The sequence below is a fragment of the Mustelus asterias genome, chromosome 18 (assembly GCF_964213995.1).
Source record: "Mustelus asterias chromosome 18, sMusAst1.hap1.1, whole genome shotgun sequence".
Taxonomy (NCBI): domain Eukaryota; kingdom Metazoa; phylum Chordata; class Chondrichthyes; order Carcharhiniformes; family Triakidae; genus Mustelus; species Mustelus asterias.
Genome location: NC_135818.1, coordinates 88677953 through 88702650, shown reverse-complemented (window position 1 = coordinate 88702650; position 24698 = coordinate 88677953). Strand labels below are relative to the sequence as shown.

At 48.2% G+C, this 24698-nt stretch overlaps 1 protein-coding gene across 6 annotated transcripts in view; it reads left to right on the top strand.

Annotated features, from left to right (window-relative positions):
- LOC144507345 (nesprin-2-like) overlaps positions 1-24698 on the top strand; it is a 316785-nt gene that overhangs the window by 119988 nt on the left and 172099 nt on the right. For all 6 annotated transcript variants that reach the window (XM_078234517.1, XM_078234521.1, XM_078234520.1 and 3 more), the window contains exons 25-30: positions 6534-6678; positions 11997-12215; positions 14350-14609; positions 15488-15656; positions 21134-21289; positions 24219-24359. In XM_078234517.1, the coding sequence (XP_078090643.1) occupies positions 6534-6678; positions 11997-12215; positions 14350-14609; positions 15488-15656; positions 21134-21289; positions 24219-24359 (1090 nt within the window). The remainder of the gene's footprint in view (positions 1-6533; positions 6679-11996; positions 12216-14349; positions 14610-15487; positions 15657-21133; positions 21290-24218; positions 24360-24698) is intronic.

Below are 24698 nucleotides of genomic sequence, written 5' to 3'. Positions count from 1 at the left end.
TGAAGGAGTGCCGCACTGTCAGAGGATCAGTACTGAGGGAGTGTCGCACTGTCAGAGGGTCAGTACTGAGGGAGTGCCGCACTGTCAGAGGGTCAGTACTGAGGGAGTGCCGCACTGTCAAAGGATCAGTACTGAGGGAGTGTCGCACTGTCAGAGGGTCAGTACTGAGGGAGTGCCGCACTGTCAGAGGATCAGTACTGAGGGAGTGTCGCACTGTCAGAGGGTCAGTACTGAGTGAGTGCCGCACTGTCAGAGGGTCAGTACTGAGGGAGTGTTGCACTGTCAGAGGGTCAGTACTGAGGGAGTGTCGCACTGTCAGAGGGTCAGTACTGAGGGAGTGCCGCACTGTCAGAGGATCAGTACTGAGGGAGTGTTGCACTGTCAGAGGGTCAGTACTGAGGGAGTGTCGCACTGTCAGAAGGTCAGTACTGAGGGAGTGTTGCACTGTCAGAGGGTCAGTACTGAGGGAGTGCGGCACTGTCCGAGGGTCAGTACTGAGGGAGTGTTGCACTGTCAGAGGGTCAGTAATGAGTGAGTGCGGCACTGTCAGAGGGTCAGTGCTGAGGGAGTGCAGCACTGTCAGAGGGTCAGTACTGAGGGAGTGCCGCACTGTCAGAGGGTCAGTACTGAGGGAGCACTGCACTGTCAGAGGGTCAGTACTGAGGGAGCGCTGCACTGTCAGAGGGTCAGTACTGAGGGAGTGCTGCACTGTCAGAGGGTCAGTACTGAGGGAGCGCAGCACTGTCAGAGGGTCAGTACTGAGGGAGTGCTGCACTGTCAGAGGGTCAGTACTGAGGGAGTGTTGCACTGTCAGAGGGTCAGTACTGAGGGAGTGCTGCACTGTCAGAGGGTCAGTACTGAGGGAGTGCTGCACTGTCAGAGGGTCAGTACTGAGGGAGCGCGGCACTGTCAGAGGGTCAGTACTGAGGGAGTGCTGCACTGTCAGAGGGTCAGTACTGAGGGAGTGTTGCACTGTCAGAGGGTCAATACTGAGGGAGTGCTGCACTGTCAGAGGGTCAGTACTGAGGGAGTGTTGCACTGTCAGAGGGTCAGTACTGATGGAGTGTTGCACTGTCAGAGGGTCAATACTGAGGGAGTGTTGCACTGTCAGAGGGTCAGTACTGAGGGAGTGTTGCACTGTCAGAGGGTCAATACTGAGGGAGTGTTGCACTGTCAGAGGGTCAGTACTGAGGGAGTGCTGCACTGTCAGCGGGTCAGTACTGAGGGAGTGCCGCACTGTCAGAGGGTCAGTGCTGAGGGAGTGCTGCACTGTGAGAGGGTCAGTACTGAGGGAGTGTCGCACTGTCAGAGGGTCAGTACTGAGGGACTGTTGCACTGTCAGAGGGTCAGTACTGAGGGAGTGCCGCACTGTCAGAGGGTCAGTACTGAGGGAGTGCCGCACTGTCAGCGGGTCAGTACTGAGGGAGTGCCGCACTGTCAGAGGGTCAGTACTGAGGGAGTGCCGCACTGTCAGAGGGTCAGTACTGAGGGAGTGCCGCACTGTCAGAGGGTCAGTACTGAGGGAGTGTCGCACTGTCAGAGGGTCAGTGCTGAGGGAGCGCTGCACTTAACAGCACAGGTGGTGTCCCTGAACCTCCACCATTAAAAGCACATTATTTGCTCTTTATCTCATTTCTGTCTGTGGGAGCTTGCTGTGCACTAATTTGCTGCTGTGCTTCTTACTTCATACCAGTGACCTGTTTTTTAAGTACTTCATTGGCTGGAAATGTCTTTGGATCACCCTGAGATTGCACTGGAGGCCATTCAGCCTGTTGCACCTGTGCTAGCCCTTTGACAAGGCTGTGCGGTTCATTCCACTCTGCTCTGATATTTCCTGTAGCCCTGGGGCTATTTAGTCCCTTTGAGTATTTACCCAATTTTCTTTTTAAATTTCCTCCTGAATCTGTTTTTCCATCGTCCTCTCAGGCAGGCAATGCTTTCTAGATCATCGCAACTCCCCGGATTTTTAAAAATTCCTCACGGCATTTCTGGTTCAATTACCTTAAACCCGTGTCTCCTGGTTCCTGACTCTCTACCATTAAATAGAGTTTCTCCTCTTTACTCCCTTTGAAAACTTTTCATTATTTGGGGAGGCAGTGGTATTCTCACTGGGCTAGTAATCCTGAGACCCAGGGTAATGTTTAAAGTTTATTTATTAGTGTCACAAGTAGACTTACATTAACACTGCAATTAAGTTACTGTGAAAAACCCCGAGTCGTCACACTCTGGCACCTGTTCGGGTACACTGAGGGAGAATTTAGCCAATCTACCTAACCAGCACGTCTTTCGGACTGTGGAAGGAAACCGGAGCACCCGGAGGAAACAGGAGGGAACCCACGCAGACACGGGGAGAATGTGCAAACTCCGCACAGACAATAACCCAAGCTGGGAATGAGGCAGCAGTGCTAACAACCACTGTGCCACCATGCTGCCTGTGTTTGGGGACCTGCGTTTGAATCCAAATGGTGAAATTTGAATTCAATAAAAATCTGGAATTAAGAATCTACTGATGGCCATGAAACCATTGCCGATTGTCATAAAAACCCATCTGTCAGAGGATCAGTACTGAGGGAGTGCCGCACTGTCAGAGGGTCAGTACTGAGGAGTGTTGCACTGTCAGAGGGTCAGTACTGAGGGAGTGCTGCACTGTCAGAGGGTCAGTGCTGAGGGAGTGCCGCACTGTCAGAGGGTCAGTACTGAGGAGTGTTGCACTGTCAGAGGGTCAGTGCTGAGGGAGTGCCGCACTGTCAGAGGGTCAGTACTGAGGGAGTGCCGCACTGTCAGAGGGTCAGTACTGAGGGAGTGTTGCACTGTCAGAGGGTCAGTACTGAGGGAGTGCGGCACTGTCCGAGGGTCAGTACTGAGGGCGTGTTGCACTGTCAGAGGGTCAGTAATGAGTGAGTGCGGCACTGTCAGAGGGTCAGTGCTGAGGGAGTGCGGCACTGTCAGAGGGTCAGTACTGAGGAAGTGCCGCACTGTCAGAGGGTCAGTACTGAGGGAGCGCTGCACTGTCAGAGGGTCAGTACTGAGGGAGCGCTGCACTATCAGAGGGTCAGTACTGAGGGAGTGCTGCACTGTCAGAGGGTCAGTACAGAGGGAGCGCGGCACTGTCAGAGGGCCAGTACTGAGGGAGTGCTGCACTGTCAGAGGGTCAGTACTGAGGGAGTGTTGCACTGTCAGAGGGTCAGTACTGAGGGAGTGCTGCACTGTCAGAGGGTCAGTACTGAGGGACTGCTGCACTGTCAGAGGGTCAGTACTGAGGGAGCGCGGCACTGTCAGAGGGTCAGTACTGAGGGAGTGCTGCACTGTCAGAGGGTCAGTACTGAGGGAGTGTTGCACTGTCAGAGGGTCAATACTGAGGGAGTGCTGCACTGTCAGAGGGTCAGTACTGACGGAGTGCTGCACTGTCAGCGGGTCAGTACTGAGGGAGTGCCGCACTGTCAGAGGGTCAGTGCTGAGGGAGTGCTGCACTGTGAGAGGGTCAGTACTGAGGGAGTGTCGCACTGTCAGAGGGTCAGTACTGAGGGACTGTTGCACTGTCAGAGGGTCAGTACTGAGGGAGTGCCGCACTGTCAGAGGGTCAGTACTGAGGGAGTGCCGCACTGTCAGCGGGTCAGTACTGAGGGAGTGCCGCACTGTCAGAGGGTCAGTACTGAGGGAGTGCCGCACTGTCAGAGGGTCAGTACTGAGGGAGTGTCGCACTGTCAGAGGGTCAGTGCTGAGGGAGCGCTGCACTGTCAGAGGGTCAGTACTGAGGGAGTGCCGCACTGTCAGCGGGTCAGTACTGAGGGAGTGCCGCACTGTCAGAGGGTCAGTACTGAGGGAGTGCCGCACTGTCAGAGGGTCAGTACTGAGGGAGTGTCGCACTGTCAGAGGGTCAGTGCTGAGGGAGCGCTGCACTGTCAGATGGTCAGTACTGAGGGAGTGTCGCACTGTAAGAGGGTCAGTACTGAAGGAGTGCCGCACTGTCAGAGGGTCAGTGCTGAGGGAGTGTCGCACTGTCAGAGGGTCAGTGCTGAGGGAGCGCTGCACTGTCAGAGGGTCAGTACTGAGGGAGTGTCGCACTGTCAGAGGGTCAGTGCTGAGGGAGCGTTGCACTGTCAGAGGGTCAGTGCTGAGGGAGTGCTGCACTGTCAGAGGGTCAGTACTGAGGGAGCGCTGCACTATCAGAGGGCCAGTGCTGAGGGAGTGCCGCCCTGTCAGAGGGTCAGTACTGAGGGAGCGCTGCACTGTCAGAGGGTCAGTACTGAGGGAGTGCCGCATTGTCAGAGGGTCAGTACTGAGGGAGTGCCGCACTGTCAGAGGGTCAGTGCTGAGGGAGTGCCGCACTGTCAGAGGGTCAGTGCTGAGGGAGTGCCGCACTGTCAGAGGGTCAGTGCTGAGGGAGCGCTGCACTTAACAGCACAGGTGGTGTCCCTGAACCTCCACCATTAAAAGCACATTATTTGCTCTTTATCTCATTTCTGTCTGTGGGAGCTTGCTGTGCACTAATTTGCTGCTGTGCTTCTTACTTCATACCAGTGACCTGTTTTTTAAGTACTTCATTGGCTGGAAATGTCTTTGGATCACCCTGAGATTGCACTGGAGGCCATTCAGCCTGTTGCACCTGTGCTAGCCCTTTGACAAGGCTGTGCGGTTCATTCCACTCTGCTCTGATATTTCCTGTAGCCCTGGGGCTATTTAGTCCCTTTGAGTATTTACCCAATTTTCTTTTTAAATTTCCTCCTGAATCTGTTTTTCCATCGTCCTCTCAGGCAGGCAATGCTTTCTAGATCATCGCAACTCCCCGGATTTTTAAAAATTCCTCACGGCATTTCTGGTTCAATTACCTTAAATCCGTGTCTCCTGGTTCCTGACTCTCTACCATTAAATAGAGTTTCTCCTCTTTACTCCCTTTGAAAACTTTTCATTATTTGGGGAGGCTGTGGTATTCTCACTGGGCTAGTAATCCTGAGACCCAGGGTAATGTTTAAAGTTTATTTATTAGTGTCACAAGTAGACTTACATTAACACTGCAATTAAGTTACTGTGAAAAACCCCGAGTCGTCACACTCTGGCACCTGTTCGGGTACACTGAGGGAGAATTTAGCCAATCTACCTAACCAGCACGTCTTTCGGACTGTGGAAGGAAACCGGAGCACCCGGAGGAAACAGGAGGGAACCCACGCAGACACGGGGAGAATGTGCAAACTCCGCACAGACAATAACCCAAGCTGGGAATGAGGCAGCAGTGCTAACAACCACTGTGCCACCATGCTGCCTGTGTTTGGGGACCTGCGTTTGAATCCAAATGGTGAAATTTGAATTCAATAAAAATCTGGAATTAAGAATCTACTGATGGCCATGAAACCATTGCCGATTGTCATAAAAACCCATCTGTCAGAGGGTCAGTACTGAGGGAGTGCCGCACTATCAGAGGGTCAGTACTGAGGGAGTGTTATGGTAAGGTTATATAAGGCATTGGTGAGGCCGAATTTGGAGTATTGTGTACAGTTTTGGTCACCTAGTTACAGGAAGGATGTAAATAAGGTTGAAAGAGTGCAGAGAAGGTTCACAAGGATGTTGCCGGGACTTGAGAAGCTGAGTTACAGAGAGAGATTGAATAGGTTGGGACTTTATTCCCTGGAGCGTAGAAGATTGAGGGGAGATTTGATAGAGGTGTGTAAGATTTTGATGGGTATAGATAGAGTGAATGCAAGCAGGCTTTTTCCACTGAGGCTAGGGGAGAAAAAAACGAGAGGGCATGGGTTAAGGGTGAAAGGAGAAAAGTTTAAAGGGAATATTAGGGGGGGCTTCTTCACGCAGAGAGTGGTGGGAGTGTGGAATGAGCTGCCGGATAAAGTGGTAAACGCGGGGTCACTTTTAACATTTAAGAAAAACTTGGACGGGTTGATGGATGAGAGGGGTGTGGAGGGATATGGTCCAAGTGCAGGTCAGTGGGACTAGGCATAAAATGGTTCGGCACAGACAAGAAGGGCCAAAAGGCCTGTTTCTGAGCTGTAATTTTCTACGGTTCTATGGTTCACTAAAGTCCTTTAGGGAAGGGAATCTGCCATCCTTATCTGGTCTGGCCTACATGTGGCTCCAGAGCCACAGCAATGCCGTCATGGATGGCCAATAAATCCACCAGCGACACCCACATCCTATGAATGAATAAAAATAAGCAGGAACTTTGAGCAAATCTCCTCGTAATCTTAATACAAAAGAAAAATATTGAGGATGCTGGAAATCTGAAATAAAATCTGAAAATACTCAGGAAGTCTGGCAGAGCCGATGGAGAGAGAAATGGAGTTCCTCTTTCAGGCCAATGAGTATGTCCAGATGTACTTTCAGAGACTTCATTGCTGAACAAAAAGGGGTTTATTTGGAGATCTTCAAGAGCAGCAACATGTTTGCAGCTAGCTCGAAAATACCTCTGCCTCAGAGAACTCTTCTTCCTCGGGTAATTCTCCACTCTGAGACTGGCTGGACAGCTGACTTTGTTTTCTACAAAGTTCTCAAAAATGAATGAGTTATTTGTGCCGCTTGGGCAGGTACCCAGAGGAAGTGAGAGAATATGTGACAAAATGCCGGCAACTTTCAGACTCCTTGAACACTCTGGAGACAGCCCTCAAAAACTCCACAGCGCAGACCCCGAATTCCTATAAAGCAGCCATCCAGCAAGTGGAAAAGCAGGCGGTAAGGAAAATGTTCATCTGTGTCATATTCCAAATAAGAGCATTGGCCGAGCTTCAGGATGTGTATGGGACTGCATCAGTCTGTCTGCATCAGTCTGTCTGCATCAGTCTGTGTCTGCATCAGTCTGTCTGCATCAGTCTGTGTCTGCATCAGTCTGTCTGCATCAGTCTGTCTGCATCAGTCTGTGTCTGCATCAGTCTGTCTGCATCAGTCTGTCTGCATCAGTCTGTCTGCATCAGTCTGTCTGCATCAGTCTGTGTCTGCATCAGTCTGTCTGCATCAGTCTGTGTCTGCATCAGTCTGTCTGCATCAGTCTGTCTGCATCAGTCTGTCTGCATCAGTCTGTCTGCATCAGTCTGTGTCTGCATCAGTCTGTGTCTGCATCAGTCTGTGTCTGCATCAGTCTGTCTGCATCAGTCTGTCTGCATCAGTCTGTGTCTGCATCAGTCTGTGTCTGCATCAGTCTGTCTGCATCAGTCTGTGTCTGCGCACCTGTCTGCATCAGTCTGTGTCTGCATCAGTCTGTGTCTGCATCAGTCTGTGTCTGCATCAGTCTGTCTGCATCAGTCTGTGTCTGCATCAGTCTGTGTCTGCATCAGTCTGTGTCTGCATCAGTCTGTCTGCATCAGTCTGTGTCTGCATCAGTCTGTCTGCATCGATCTGTGTCTGCATCAGTCTGTGTCTGCATCAGTCTGTCTGCATCAGTCTGTCTGCATCAGTCTGTGTCTGCATCAGTCTGTGTCTGCATCAGTCTGTCTGCATCAGTCTGTCTGCATCAGTCTGTCTGCATCAGTCTGTCTGCATCAGTCTGTGTCTGCATCAATCTGTGTCTGCATCAGTCTGTGTCTGCATCAGTCTGTCTGCATCAGTCTGTCTGCATCAGTCTGTGTCTGCATCAGTCTGTGTCTGCATCAGTCTGTCTGCATCAGTCTGTGTCTGCGCACCTGTCTGCATCAGTCTGTGTCTGCATCAGTCTGTGTCTGCATCAGTCTGTGTCTGCATCAGTCTGTCTGCATCAGTCTGTGTCTGCATCAGTCTGTGTCTGCATCAGTCTGTGTCTGCATCAGTCTGTCTGCATCAGTCTGTGTCTGCATCAGTCTGTCTGCATCGATCTGTGTCTGCATCAGTCTGTGTCTGCATCAGTCTGTCTGCATCAGTCTGTCTGCATCAGTCTGTGTCTGCATCAGTCTGTGTCTGCATCAGTCTGTCTGCATCAGTCTGTGTCTGCGCACCTGTCTGCATCAGTCTGTGTCTGCATCAGTCTGTGTCTGCATCAGTCTGTGTCTGCATCAGTCTGTCTGCATCAGTCTGTGTCTGCATCAGTCTGTGTCTGCATCAGTCTGTCTGCATCAGTCTGTGTCTGCATCAGTCTGTCTGCATCGATCTGTGTCTGCATCAGTCTGTGTCTGCATCAGTCTGTCTGCATCAGTCTGTCTGCATCAGTCTGTGTCTGCATCAGTCTGTGTCTGCATCAGTCTGTCTGCATCAGTCTGTCTGCATCAGTCCGACTGCATCAGTCTGTGTCTGCGCACCTGTCTGCATTAGTCTACATCTCAATTTGTGTCTGTATCTGTCTGTCTGTGACTATGGCTCAGTCTGTGTCTGCATCTGCCCCCTGCACATGTCTGCTTTTATCTGGCTCAATGTCCGATTCTGTGTCTGGACCCGCGTCTGTCTGGGACTGCATCTGTAGGTTTTTATCTGCATCTGTCTGTGTCTCCATCTGTGTGTGTGTGTCTGTGTCTGAGGGTACACTACTGCTCAGAAACATGGCTCTGTGAGGTGGTTTGATTTGAACTTTAGAATTATATGATGTGGAGATGCCGGTGTTGGACTGGGCTGGGCACAGTAAGAAGTCTCACAAAAACCTGGTTACAGTCCAACAGGTTTACCTGGAATCACGAGCTTTCGGAGCACTTTCCCTTCATCAGGTGAGGCATTTTAATGATATAGGGAAGGGGCAGGAGGACTCACCATGAAGCCTCCTCACACAGCCCAGGTGGCAGACAGTCGACCCTATCAGAAACTCCAGACACCTTCTCAAAGAGAAAACAATGAGAATAAACTGATCCCCAATGGAGGAATCAGGAGAATTGAACAGTAAGAGGCTCTGAATAACCTCCTCACCTTGCCCCATCAACACATGACATTCATGGAAATATATGGATAGAGGCCATTCAGCCCTTTGAATCTGTTGATTGGTGCAGACATCATACAATTAGAATGCTGGTCAGTATCTTAACTCCATTTCCTTTACTTGCTTCTGTAATCCTTACTGCCATCACCAACAAAAAATAATCAACCTCAGTTTTGAAATATACATTTGTATATTTCAGTATTCTTCTGGGGGTGGGGGGTGGGGGGGGGGGGGGCGGAGGGGAACGTTCTGTATTGCACCAGTCGTTATGTAAAGGCATGTTCCTGATATTACTCCTGAACGGCCTGGCTTAAGGTTACAACCCCTTGTGAGGATATAAGAATTAGTAACAGGAGTCGACCATTCAGCCCTCTGAGCTTGCTCCGTCATTCAATGAGATCATGGCTGACATTCACTCTCATAGAATCCCTACAGTGCAGAAGGAAGCCATTCAGCCCATCGAATCTACACCGACTACAATCCCACCCAGGCCCAATTCCCGTAACCCCTATTTACCCTGCTAGTCCCCCTGACACTAAGGGACAATTTAGCACGGCCAATCCACCAAACTCGGACATCTTTGGACTGTGGGAGGAAACCGGAGCACCCGAAGGAAACCCACGCAGACACGGGGAGAACGTGCAAACTCTGCACAGACAGTGACTGAGGCCGGAATCCAACTTGGGTCCCTGGCGCTGTGAGGCAGCAGTGCTAACCGCTGTACCTCTCCTGTGTTCTCTCCATGTTCCTTAATTACCCAACCACTCAAAAAATCTATTTTTAAAAATTCATTCATGGGACGTGGGCATTGCTGTCTGATATGGAGATGCCGGCGTTGGACTGGGGTAAACACAATAAGAAGTCTCACAACACCAGGTTAAAGTCCAACAGGTTTATTTGGTAGCACAAGCCACTAGCTTTCGGAGCGCTGCTCCTTCATCAGATGAGTGGGAGTTCTGTTCACAAACAAGGTATATAAAGACACAAACTCAATTTACAAAATAATGGTTGGAATGCGAGTCTTAACAGGTAATCAAGTCTTAAAGGTACACTAAAATCTCACTAACTGTCCTGGCTGGAGACAATACACATCTCTTTAACCTGTGCTTAACTCTCTCTCCACTCACATTGTCTGTACCTTTAAGACTTGATTACCTGTAAAGACTCGCATTCCAACCATTATTTTGTAAATTGAGTTTGTGTCTTTATATGCCCTGTTTGTGAACAGAACTCCCACTCACCTGATGAAGGGGCGTTGCTGTCTGGCCAGCATTCATTGTCCATCTCGAGTTGCCCTTATTCAGAGGGCAGTTGAGAGTCAACCACATTGCTGTGGCTCTGGAGTCACATGTAGGCCAGACCAGGTAAGGACGGCAGATTTCCTTCCCTAAAGGACATCAGTGAACTCTGTCTTGAATATTCTCCGTGACTGAGCATCCATGACTTTCTGGGGTAGGGAATTCCAAAGATTCACAACCCTTCAAGTGAACAGGGTGGAGGCAGTGGTGCAGTGGTGTTGTCACTAGATTAATAACTCAGAAACTCAGGGTAATGTTCTTGGGACCCGGGTTCAAATCCAACCATGGCAGATGGCAAAATTCTAATTCAACAAAAATCTGGAATTAAAATCAATGTTGATTGTCATAAAAACCCATCTAGTTCACTAATGTCCTTTCGGGACTATACATTACTTCAGATCCACAGCAATGTGATTGAGTCTTAAAATGCCTGAGCACTCACTTCAAGGACAATTAGGATTGGCAACAGACTGCGACATCCCATGAAAGAAAAAATAAAGAAATGTCTCATCACCTCTGTCCTCAATGGCTGATCCATTATTCTGTGACCCTTGCTCTAGGTTCTCCAGCCAGGGGAAAGGTTTTCTTATCATTTACTCTGTCAAGTCCCTTAAGAATGTTATACATTTCAATGAGATTATCTCTCATTTTTCCAAACTCCAGGGAATATTTTCCTTTCATCCAGGGACTATTTGTCTGTTCTACTCAATGTTGTGCCACAAGACAATCCCCTCATCCCAGAGACCAGCCAGGTGAAACTTTGTTATATTTCCTCTTGGGCAGCTATGTCCTCGTTAGGTAAGGAGACCGAACCTGTATATGGTCCAGACCTCTCCAAGACCCTGTATAATTGTAGTCTTTATTCTTATACTCCAATCTCTTTGCAATAAAGATGAACATACTATTTGCCTTCCTATTATTTGACATACAGGATATCTGCAAGATAGCTTTCTGTGATTCAGGTACAAGGAAACCTCGACGCCAGTGAGTGTAAACACCTCCCATCTCTCACGATTTGAAAAGATTCTGCCTTTTTATTTTTCCCAGTAAAATGGATAACTTCACACTTTGCCACAATGTATTCCATCTGACACCTTCTTATCCATTCGCCAAATCTGTCTATCTATATCCTCTGAAGTCCCTTTGCATCGTCCTCACCACATACTATCCAGCCTAACTTTGTATCCTCGTTTGCTGATGATACTTTGCACTCAGACCCTTAACTAAGTCACTCACGTGGATTTTAAAAGCTCTCAATCCTGGAAATTCTTGTGGATTCCCACACCAGAGGAAATAATTTCACTCTATCTAGAATCATAGGATCCCTACAGTAGAGAAGGAGGCCATTCGGCCCATTGAGTCTGCACCGACTCTCCGACAGAGCGTCTTACCCAGGCCCACCCCCCACTCTATCCCTGTAGTCGCACACGTTTATCCCACTAATCCCCCTAACCTGCACATCTTTGGACCCTAAGGGTCAATTTAGCATGGCCAATCCATCAAACCTGCACATCTTTGAACTGTGGGAGGAAACTGGAGTACCCGGAGGAAACCCATGCAGACACGGGGAGAACGTGCAGACTCCACATAGACAGTGACCCACGGCTGAAATTAAACCCGGGTCCCTGGTGCCGTGAGGCAAACGCTTCTACCCTATCCTTTAATCATTTTAAATACCTCAGTTAGATAACCCTTAAACTTGAAAGGTAAGGGAATACAGGAATATCTGAAACCTGAGCTTATAATTTAACCCATTCAGCCCTCATATCATTCTGGTGAATCACTCCCTTAAAAAGGAAAGGTATTCTTGTCTGGGAGAGGAGTGAGCTATTCAGTGAGTTCACAAGGTTGTTTTCTAATGTTCTTTCCTTCATTAACCAAAGGCGCTGGGAAGAGAAATCAGTTTGATGGAGGTGAAGATGCTGGAGCTGAGGAACAGAGCCAAGGATTTGGAGAGGGCTGGTGAGGCAGGCAGTGAGCGATCTGCCAGCCAGTCTCTATCCACTCTCTGGGACCACTGGCTCTGCCTCCAAGACTCTGTGAGAGAGCAGGAATTACACAGCAGGAGCCTGAGGGAGGAATGGAAATCCATCAGCGAGCAGGTAAAAATCTCAGCAAGAACCAGTCCGTCCAAAACCATCAATCACACAAACACAGCCCAATGATCCAGTATAAACTGGACAAACACAGCCCAGTGATCCAGTATAAACTGGACTAACACAGCCCAGTGATCCAGTACAAACTGGACTAACACAGCCCAGTGATCCAGTACAAACTGGACTAACACAGCCCAGTGATCCAGTATAAACTGGACTAACACAGCCCAGTGATCCAGTATAAACTGGACTAACACAGCCCAGTGATCCAGTATAAACTGGACTAACACAGCCCAGTGATCCAGTATAAACTGAACTAACACAGCCCAGTGATCCAGTATAAACTGGACTAACACAGCCCAGTGATCCAGTATAAACTGGACTAACACAGCCCAGTGATCCAGTATAAACTGGACTGAAAGAAAATCTGAAGGTTCTGGAAAAGCTGAACAGGTTTGGCAGGATTGTGGAAAGAGAATCAGAGTTAATGTTCTGAAGAAATGTTATTTTGGACTCAAAATGTTAACTCTTGTTCTCACCACAGATGCTGCCAAATCCATCAAGTTTTTCCAGCACAGTTTTTATTTCACAGTTCCAGCATCTGCAGCATTTTGCTTTTATTCTAGACCAGACTGAGACAGACCAGTGGCCCATGCTCAACCAGAGCAATACTTGGCAGCAACCCAGGCCAAACTGGGCTCACGCAGGTCTTTGTCTAAACTGGGCCTTAAAATAACAACGCTCTGTCCAAGAGGCAAGTGTGTTACCACTGGGCTGACGCTATTGAGAGTGGCAGTCCAGTGCATTACTGAAGGAGTGCTGCACTGTCACCGAGGGTCAGTATTGAGAGAGAGCCGCACTGTCAGAGGGTCAGCACTGAGGGAGCGCCGCACTGTCAGACAGTCAGCACTGAGGGAGTGCCGCACTGTCAGAGGGTCAGTATTGAGAGAGAGCCGCACTGTCAGAGGATCAGTACTGAGGGAGCGCCGCACTGTCAGAGGATCAGTACTGAGGGAGTGCCGCACTGTCAGAGGATCAGTACTGAGGGAGTGCCGCACTGTCAGAGGATCAGTACTGAGGGAGTGCCGCACTGTCAGAGGATCAGTACTGAGGGAGTGCTGCACTGTCAGACAGTCAGCACTGAGGGAGTGCCGCACTGTCAGAGGATCAGTGCTGAGGGAGTGCCGCACTGTCAGAGGATCAGTACTGAGGGAGTGCCGCACTGTCAGAGGATCAGTACTGAGGGAGTGCCGCACTGTCAGAGGATCAGTACTGAGGGAGTGCTGCACTGTCAGACAGTCAGCACTGAGGGAGTGCCGCACTGTCAGAGGATCAGTGCTGAGGGAGTGCCGCACTGTCAGACAGTCAGCACTGAGGGAGTGCTGCACTGTCAGAGGGTCAGTACTGAGGGAGTGCAGCACTGTCAGAGGGTCAGTACTGAGGGAGTGCAGCACTGTCAGAGGGTCAGTGCTGAGGGAGTGCCGCACTGTCAGAGGGTCAGTGCTGAGGGAGTGCCGCACTGTCAGACAGTCAGCACTGAGGGAGTGCCGCACTGTCAGAGGGTCAGTACTGAGGGAGTGCCGCACTGTGAGAGGGTCAGTACTGAGGGAGTGTCGCACTGTCAGAGGGTCAGTACTGAGGGAGTGCCGCACTGTCAGAGGGTCAGTACTGAGGGAGTGTCGCACTGTCAGAGGATCAGTACTGAGGGAGTGCCGCACTGTCAGAGGATCAGTACTGAGGGAGTGTCGCACTGTCAGAGGGTCAGTACTGAGGGAGTGCCGCACTGTCAGAGGGTCAGTACTGAGAGAGTGCTGCATTGTCAGAGGTGCTGTCTTTCTGTAAAACAAGGTCCTGTTTGGTTAACATAGAATATCCCTCAGCCTCTGGTGGAATGAGAGCTGTGATAGTTTCCCCCCCATGTCCTGGGGCCAATATTTATCCTTCAACCAATGTAACTATAATAGCTTGTCCAATATCACATTGCTGTCTATGGGATCTTGCTGTGCATATTTTCTGCTATTTTGTTACACTACAACAGTGACTACACTTCCACAATGATTCCATTTGTTCTGAGTTGCTTTGGAATTTCTTGTCTTGGAAGTTGCTATATAAATGAAGTTCTTCACACTCTGACCCTCAGATTGATCGAGTTGTCATTGACCTGGACCACCTTCAGGATGACCTACCCGAGGGTCCGAGGGAACAAGCGACAGAGGCTGAACTCCAGGAGCTGGAGGAGTTCCTCAGCCATTACCATGGCAACCTGAAGAACCAACAGTCAGCTCTGGCCGCTCTGCTCTGCCGGGTGACCAGACTCCTCGGTGTTCAGGAGCCTTTGGACTCAACTTCAGCCATACCCGTCCTTCAGGAACTGCGGGCGATGGAGGATCGATGCCGGAGGTGAGTGAGGAGTGGGCCATGTTTCATCCCCGGCCGGCCTGTGGTGAGGGAGCTGCTGTCGGTTGGTGATATTGAGCCCCACGCAGAGCAGAAAGATCCAGACTTCATCCCTGGCGGTGATTTCTGATGATGGGGAGGGTTGATGGTAGAATTAGACTCAGTGCCCCTGGGGTTATGGCACTGAAGTGTCTGTGATTCCACCCATGGTACAGCAGTGTAGGCACATCCACATCTGGAGGACCCGAGCAGTTCAAGAAGGCAGCTGACCATCACCTTCTCAAGGGCAATTAGGGATGAGCAATAAATACATCCCATGAAAGAATACAAAATGCTCAGGTTGTGCCTGTGGAGTAGGAATGGGGGAGGGATGATTCTCCTCTCCTCTTTCTCAGAAGCCTAGATAACCACAGACACTGTGCCAACTCTGACCACTTTATAAGATTACCCTCCCCATCCCCCATCGCCCTAAATCTGACCCTCATGGTGTGAACTGTTTTTGTCTCCTGCTTACTCCCAATCCCCTTGTTGCGGTGATTGTGATTGTCTCCGATTATCCAACTCTCATCCTGAGCAGACTGGATGCAGTCGGTGGGTTTTGTTTATTCCCTGATTAATTGGAAAGGGATTAAGATCCTTATTATGTTTGTTGGCAGTGAGCAGGGGGACTAGTTTATTCATTACTGACACACACAGAGAGCTTCCGTTACACAAGGACCATCCTCACTGCCTCATCACCAAGAACAGGGTAACCCCGGCTCCTTCACTCACCCTCCCGGGTAAGATGGACTGATCTGAATTCAGGAAACACAGGCGTGTAACACCCTGCGCCCTGAACTCTCAGAGGCTCTGCCACTCAATCAGGTGGTTTGTTCCCATAGCCTCGAACGGAAAATCCAGAAGAGTCGTAGAGAGATTGAGAAGGAGGGGCGGGAGCGGGACAAGCCCCTCAGAGAGACCAACAGCATTGGGGATTGGCTGCAGCAAGTGACATCTCAGTCAGAGAACACGGAATTAGACAACGATGGAGCACCAGAGACTGGACTGGAGGTAAATACTGGAGCAGCAAGCGGGTTACAGACTGGAATCTAATCGAGGGGTTTGGGGTGGTTTATATATAGAATAACAGATACCCGGGAGTGAGTTACAGACTGGAATCTAATCGAGGGATTCGGGACGGTTTATATATAGAATAATAGATACCTGGGAGCGGGTTACAGACTGGAATCTAATCGAGGGGTTCGGGGTGGTTTATATATAGAATAACAGATACCCCGGAGTGAGTTACAGACTGGAATCTAATCGAGGGATTCGGGACGGTTTATATATAGAATAACAGATACCCGGGAGTGAGTTACAGACTGGAATCTAATCGAGGGGTTCAGGGTGGTTTATATATAGAATAACAGATACCCGGGAGTGAGTTACAGACTGGAATCTAATCGAGGGGTTCAGGGTGGTTTATATATAGAATAACAGATACCCGGGAGTGAGTTACAGACTGGAATATAATTGAGGGGTTCGAGATGGTTTATATATAGAATAACAGATACCCGGGAGTGAGTTACAGACTGGAATCTAATCGAGGGGTTCGGGGTGGTTTATATAGAGAATAACAGATACCCGGGAGTGAGTTACAGACTGGAATCTAATCGAGGGGTTCAGGGTGGTTTATATATAGAATAACAGATACCCGGGAGTGAGTTACAGACTGGAATATAATCGAGGGGTTCGAGATGGTTTATATATAGAATAACAGATACCCGGGAGTGAGTTACAGACTGGAATCTAATCGAGGGGTTCGGGGTGGTTTATATAAAGAATAACAGATACCCGGGAGTGAGTTACAGATTGGAACCTAATCGAGGCATTCGGGGTGGTTTATATATAGAATAACAGGTACCCGGGAATGAGTTACAGACTGGAACCTAATCGAGGCATTCGGGGTGGTTTATATATTGAGTTGCAGGCTGCAGAATGTGCCTGATTCCTCCGCTTCCCACCTGACCCGCTGGTGTGAGGTTGTGGATAATGGGCCGTATCCTTTAATTGGCCCCTGGCTCGTCGGCTTTCACAGAGGGACGGTGATGAGGTTGAGGATTCTATCGCTTTCCTTTCAGCTGAGTTCCTGTTTCCATCTCCGAGACGGAAAGCGAATGTGTTGTTTTGTGGAGAGGAGGTGAAGTGGGCTGAGAGCAGGAGGCCTGGACCATTGTGGGTTTAGATGGAGTAGGTAGATGGGCTGGCCATGCATATCAATCACACTCCTCTGTTTGTGCTTGTGCTGCTGTCTTCAGCTTTGAAATAAAAACACCAGGAATTGCATCTCCTTCTCAATTCAGTGTATTGAATAATCAAGGAGCTGGTCTGTAACCAGAGAGACACCGGCTTCAGATAATTGACAAATGAACCAAAGGGGGAGATGAAGAGATTGTTGTTTCTCTCCAGTGAGTTATTATTTGGAATATGCTGTCTGAAAAGCCAATGGGAACAGATTGATGAAGTCATAGAGTCAGTTACGGCACAGAATGAGGCCATTCGACCCATTGAGCCCATGCTAGCTCACTGGTGCAATGCAGACATTTGCGCTCTCCTCCTCTATCTCTGTAACCTTGCACATTTCTCTCCAAGTCTCCATCCAATTTTCCTTTGAAATCATTGATTGTTTCTGTGACCACCACCCTCCTGGGCAGTGAGTTCCAGCTCATTCCCACTCTCTGTGTAAAAACAGTTCACCCTCACAGTCCCCCCTGCTTCTCTTATCCAAAATCTGAAATCAGTGACCCCTGGTCCTTGTCCCATTGTGTTTCCTTGTCTGCCCCCCTTCTACACCTCCCCTCAATATCCTTCACTCCGAGGAGAACAGCCCCAGCTTCCCCAACTGAACCCTGTAATTAAACTCCCCTCATCCCTGGAACCATTCAGGTAAATCTCCATCCGCTTCCTTTTGAGGACCCTTACTCACATTCTTCCTTAGGTGTGGCGACCAGAACTGGATGCAATACGCTGGTTAGAACCTAACCAGAGCTTTCAAAATGTTCAGCATAATTTCCTTATGTTTATGCTCAATGCCTCTAATTATGAAGCCAAGATCATAGAAACTAGAAGCAGGAGGAGGCCATTCGGCCCTTCGAGCCTGCTCCACCATTCATTTTGATCATGGCTGATCATCGAATTCAATATCCTGGTCTCCCCCTTCCTCCCATATCCTTTGATCCCTTTAACCCCAAGAGCTATATCTAATTCCTTCTTGAAATCAGACAATGTTTTGGCCTCAACTACATTCTGTGGTCGTGAATTCCACTCATTCACCACCCTCTGGGTGAAGAAATTTCTCCTCACGTCAGTCCTAAAAGGTTTACCCCTTATCCTCAAACTATGACCCCTGGTTCTGGACTCCCCCACCATTGGGAACATTCTTTCTGAATCTACTCTGTCTCACCCTGTTAGAATTTTGTAAGTTTCTATGAGATCCCCTCTCATTCTTCTAAACTCCAGTGAATATAATCCTAACTGACTTTGTCTCTCCTCATATGACAGACCTGCCATCCCAGGAATCAGCCTGGTAAACCTTTGCTGTACTCCCTCTATAGCAAGAACATCCTTCCTCAGATAAGGACACCAAAACTGCACACAATACTCCAGATGTGGCCTCACCAACACCCTACACAATTGCAGCAAAATATCCCTATCTCTATACTCAAATCCTCTCGCAATGAAGGCCAACATACCATTTGCCTTCTTTACTGCCTGCTGTACCTGCATGCTTACTTTCAGCGACTGATTCATGAGGACTCCACCTCTCTCAATTTACACTAATTCAAGTAATAATCTGTCTTCCTATTATTGCTACCAAAGTGGATAACCTCACATTTATCCACATTATACTACATCTGCCATGCATTTGCCCACACACTCAGCCTGTCCAAATCACACTGAAGCATCTCTGCATCCTCCTCACAGCTCACCCTCCCACCCAACTTTGTATCATCTGCAAATTTGGAGATAATACATTCAGTTCCCTCTTCCAAATCATTGATATATAATGTGAACAGATCCCTGCGGAACCCCACTAGTCACTGACTGCCAATCGGAAAAAGACACATTTATGCTAACACTTTGCTTCCTATGTGCTAACCAGTTTTCTAACCATCTCAAGACATTACCTGCAATCCCATGTGCTTTGACTTTACATAGTAGTCTGTTATGTGAGACCTTGTTGAAAGTTTAAATAAACCATATCCGCTGGTTCTCCTCAACTCTACTAGTTACATCCTCAAAGAATTCCAATAAATTTGTCAAGCATGATTTCCCTTTTGTAAATCCATGCTGACTTTGTCTGATTATACCGCTGCCTTCCAAATGCTGAGTTATGAAATCCTTGATAATAGACTCTAGAAATTTCCCCAGTACCGACGTTGGGCTCACTGGTCTACAGTTCCCTGTTTTTTCTTTCCCTCCCTTTTTGAATAGTGGGCTTACATTAGCTACCCTCCAATCTATAGCAACTATTTCAGAGTCGAAAGAATTTTGGAAAGTAACCACCAATGGATCTACTATTTCCAGGGCCACTTAAGAACTCTGGGATGAAGATTATCAGGACCTGGAGATTTATCCACCATCAATTTCGCCAAACCTTTTCTCTATTAATGCTGATTTCCTTCAGTTCCTCACTAAAACATGTTTCTCTCAGCACTTCTGACATATTATTCATATTTTCCTTTGTGAAGACAGAAGCAAAGTGCAAATTTAATTCCTCAGCCATTTCTTTATTCCCCATTAAGAATTCTCCCATTTCTGACTGTAAATGGACTACATTTGTTTTTATCAATCTTTTTCTCTTTACATATCTATAGAAACTTTTACAGTCAGTTTTTATGTTCCCCGCTAGCTTACTTTCATACTCCATTTTTCCCTTCCTAATCAATCTCTTGGTGCTCCTTTGCTGAATTTTAAACTGCTCCCAATCCTCAGCCCTATTGTTTTTTCTTGCCAATTTGTATGCTTCTTCCTTGAATGTGATACGATCTCTCATTTCCCATGTAAACCATGATGTTTGGCCACAAATCCCTTACCACTCTTGCGCCAAACAGGAATAAACAATTTCTGGAGATCACCTATTCATTCTTCAAATTGTCTGTCCACTGTCTTTCCTTTCAGTAATGTTTCCCAGTACATCATGGCCAATTCATGCCTCATACCATCATAGTTACCTTTATTGAGGTTCAGGACTCTGGTCTCAGAATCAACTGCACCTTGATAAAGAATTCTACCATATTATGGTCACTCGCCCTCACGGATTCTCTCACAACTAGATTACCAACTGAACCTTTCTCATTGCACAACACCCAGTCCAAGATAGCCTGATGCCTTGTTGGTTCCTCAATGTATTGCTCCAGAAAACCATCCCTTATGCACTCCAGAAATTCCTCCTCTATTGTACTAATTTGACTGTCCCGATCTATATGCAGATTAAAGTCACCTATAATCACATAGCTCCTTTAATACATGCATCTCTGATTTCCTGTCCAATGCTTTTTTCCAACATTACCACAACAGTTTGATGGTCTGTATACCACCAATGGTTTTTGCGCCTTGACTCGAGCCATACAGATTCCTCATCATCTATGCTAATATCATCTTTAATCAACAATGCACCTTTTCCTTTCCGTCTGTTCTTACTAAACACTGAATAGCCCTCAATGTTTAGTTCCCATCCTTGCTCACCTTGGAGCCTCGTCTCTGTAATGCCAACTATATCATACCCCTTTACATCTATCTGTGCAACTAATTCATCCATTTTGTATCGAACGCTCCGAGCATTCAGGTACAAAACCTTAAGCTGGGCACTTTTAACATTTCTTTTCCCTTTCCTACTATTTTTTACTTGATCCTTATTTGACTCTGGCCCTTGATTTCTCTGCCTATCACTTTCCTTATTCGCCTTACTGTCTTTTCCTCTTGTTCTAAATTTCCCCTGCTCTGAATCCTTGCAAAGGTTCCCATCCCCCTGCCATGTTAGTTTAAACCCTCCCCAACCACTTTAGCAAGTCCCCCCCCCCCCCCCCCCAAGGACATCAGTCCCAGTCCTGCCCCGTCCAGTTTGTACAGGTCCCACCTCCCCCAGAACCGGTCCCAATGCCCCCAGAATCCAAAACCTTCCCCCTCACACTATCTTTTCAGCCACATATTCGTCCTATGTATCCTGCTGTCCTACTCTGACTAGCATGTGGCATCCTGTATGCTTTGCTAACCACTCTGTCAATGTGTCCTACTGCCCTTAAAAATCTATTGCACATGAACACCCAGGTCCCTCTGCCTCGACACACTCCTTCAAATGGTGCCATTATTGCCTCTCCCTTACCCTTCTGCCGAAATGCATCACTGTCACATCAAAGAGCCAGTCCAGGCAGGATGGGCTGAATGTCCTCCCTGTGCTACATGACTGTGTACTTCTGGTTCTCAGCTGGTTGGTTTTGTGTAATTGCTTTGGGTTGCAGTCCTTCACTTTAACGTATTGCCTTTAGCAATTCCAAGACACAGTGAATGCCCAGCGAGAAGCAATGATGGAAATCAGCGGCCACCTTCAAAACAAGTACTCGGAGCCACACATCAGCGTTCCGACACAAACCAACAGTCAGATCCTGGAAAGCAGCAGAGCATTGGGAGATATGGAAGCAAAGGTGAGGCTTTAATGAAAGAACTTATGTATTTATCCAGTATCTTCACTTTTTATGTAGGATATGTTGCAGCCAATTTATGCACAGCAAGATCCCAGAAAGACTTGGGTAATCTGTTTCACTGATTATTTGTTCAAACCTCTTGACTGGGATTTGAACCCATCACCTCCTGACTCAGAAGCAAGGGATGTGGGCATTATTGACTAGACTAGGCTTTACTGCCCATCCCTAGTTGCCCTTAGGAAAGCTGCGGTGAGTTGCCATCTTGAACCATTGCAGTCCATGTGGTGTAGGTACACCCACATTGCTGTTAGGGAGGATGTTCCGGGATTTTGACCCAGCGACAGTGAAGGAATGGAAATATATTTCCAAGTCAGGATAGTGAATGACTTGGAGATGGTGGGGTTCCCGCGTATCTGCTGCTCTTGTCCTTCTAGATGGTAGTGGGTTGTGGATTTGGAAGGTGCTGTCTAAGGAGCTTGGTGAGTTCTTGCAGTGCATCTTGTAGTTGGTACACACGCTGTCACTGTGTGTTGGTGGTGGAGGGAGTGGATGTTTATTGTGGTGGATGTTGTGTTAAAGGGTGGGAGTATGGGTGTCAGTTGCTGGGCTGTTACTTGTTGTCTGTCGCTGATTGAAAAAGGAGGAATCATTCTCATTGCTGTTAGACAGAGGTCACCTATTGGTCAGAGCAGAATATGTCCCAAAAGATAATGAAGGGGCTGGATAGGGTAGAGGTGGAGAGATTCTTTCCACTTAGAAAGGAAACTAGAACGAGAGGGCACAGCCTCAAAATAAAGGGGGGTCAGTTTAGGACAGAGTTGAGGAGGAACTTCTTCTCTCAGAGGGTGGTGAATCTCTGGAATTCTCTGCCCACTGAAGTGGTGGAGGCTACCTCGTTGAATATGTTTAAATCACGGATAGATGGATTCCTGATCGGTAAGGGAATTAGGGGTTATAGGGATCAGGCGGGTAAGTGGAACTGATCCACTTCAGATCAGCCATGATCTTATTGAATGGCGGGGCAGGCTCGAGGGGCTAGATGGCCTACTCCTGCTTCTATTTCTTATGTTCTTATCTTCTTATGTATCACAATACAGTTCAGTTGTCAGGTTAGTAGCGACTGAGAAGCTGAAAGCCCACTTGTTCAGTGAAACAAGGAAAAGATCCCACTATCAGTTACCTTCTCTCTGCTTGTCTCTAAAAGATGATTTATTAGATCAGTGGGAACGCTCTGAAACACTGGAAACAGGGCCAATCTTTGAAACACAGTGGTCTGTTCTGGACAGTTTCTTGGGGAAATCTAGTGATACAAGGGATCTTAACTGAAAAAAGCAGTTGGGGTCCATGAGTGATGGACAGCACTGAACAGCTGCCAGTGAGGCTGGAAATGTGCAATTTTGGTAAACTGGGAAATGTGGAATCATCAAATCGTGTTCATCCTTTATCTGTCAGTTGAAATTGGAAGCAATTGGGTACGAAAGGAGAGGTTACAGGAGGCTGGCCATGAGGCAAAGGTCTATTAAATGTCCAGTCATTGTGCTCAGAAACAACAGGTGACAAAATGTAAGTCAAGAGTCAGTGGACAGAAGCCAATACATGGAGATTGGTTGATTCTTTTCCATCCCTGAGTCTTCTCATCTATCAATTCTGATCAAATAGAGGGAGTCTACTTTTGAAGAATTAAAAAGATAATTTGACTGCACTGTGAGGAAGTTAACAGATTGTCACCACCCTTTCAGAGCCGGCTTTCTTTGCAGAACAGTTGGATCGCAAAATCTTTTTCAAGCTGCTCTGGAAGTGATTGTACTTCATTACTGACGATTTTATTTAAAGTTTAAAGTTTGTTTATTCATTAGTCACAAGCAAAGCTTACATTAACACTGCAATGAAGTTTCTGTGAAATTCTCCTAGTTGCCACACTCCGGCGCCTGTTCGGGTCAATGCACCTAACCAGCATGTCTTTCAGACTGTGGGCGGAAACCGGAGCACGTGGAGGAAACCCACGCAGACACGGGGAGAACGTGCAGACTCCGCACAGACAGTGACCCAAGCCGGGAATCGAACCCAGGTCCCTGGCACTGTGAGGCAGCAGTGCTAACCACTGTGCCACCATGCCGCCCCCAACCACTGTGCCACCATGCCGCCATGGATTGCAGTGATTCAGTTTTCTCAAGGGCAACTAGGGATGGGCAATAAAGCCAGGTCTAGCCTATAATGCCCACATCTCTTGCTTCTGAGTCAGGATGTGATGGGTTCAAATCCCAGTCAAGAGGTTTGACACAACAAACCTATTTCCAAAAGGTTTACTTCATTATTGCAGTTCATTTTGTACCATGTGGCCAATATAGTGACCTGATCAGCACTTGTTTAGCCATTCACCTATTGGACAACATTGCACTAGATCACAAGCCAGTGATCCTTCCCGTGCCGTTGGAAAATCATGAGCTCAGCTTGCAGTCAGTGGCTGACGTGACGATTGAGTATCATAAAAACAGAAAATGCTGCAAATACTCAGCAGGTCTGACAGCATCTGTGAAGAGAGAAACAGAGTCAATGGGTAGGATTTTCCGGCCATGCTCGCCCCAAAGCAGGAAGATCCCGCCCGATTTAAACAGACCTTTGCATGGTCCGTGTTCCTGCCTGCTAGTGGGTGGGACAGGAAAGTTCTGCCCAATGTTTCAGAACGAAACAAAAGGACATTGATCTGAAACATTCACAAAATGCTGTCAGACCCGCTGAGTACTGGCAGCATTTACTGTTTCTTCAGCTTTCCAGCATCTGCCACACGTTCTGTTGCGTTAGTGACAGTTCACCAGCTGGAATCAATGGAATGGATTGTCAGCGAGAGACTTCAGAGCGGGTGGGGAGCCTGCAGCAAGGCTAAAGGTACATAACTCAATCTCAAATGTTTCTGCATTCTCCTCATCAGCTGCAAGCATTGGGTTCCCAGAACACCCAGAGCCAGGAGCTGCGCCTCAGGATAGGAACCGTAGGGAGTGGACTCCAGAGTGTCGAAAAGATGCTGCAGGAATGCAGTAAGACCCACAGTGAGGCAAAGGCACAGCAAAAGGTATGCACAGTATTCACCCAAAACACAAACATCCCCTACAGAGTATGCGTTTCCTCCTCTCCTGAAGGTGTTGACTCTCACTGGGGTACAGGGCCCCCTCCTCTCCTGAAGGTGTTGACTCTCACTGGGGTACAGGGTCCCCTCCTCTCCTGAAGGTGGTGATTCTCACTGGGGTACAGGTCCCCTCCTCTCCTGAAGGTGCTGACTCTCACTGGGGTACAGGGTCCCCCTCCTCTCCTGAAGGTGCTGACTCTCACTGGGGTACAGGGTCCCCTCCTCTCCTGAAGGTGCTGACTCTCACTGGGGTACAGGTCCCCTCCTCTCCTGAAGGTGCTGACT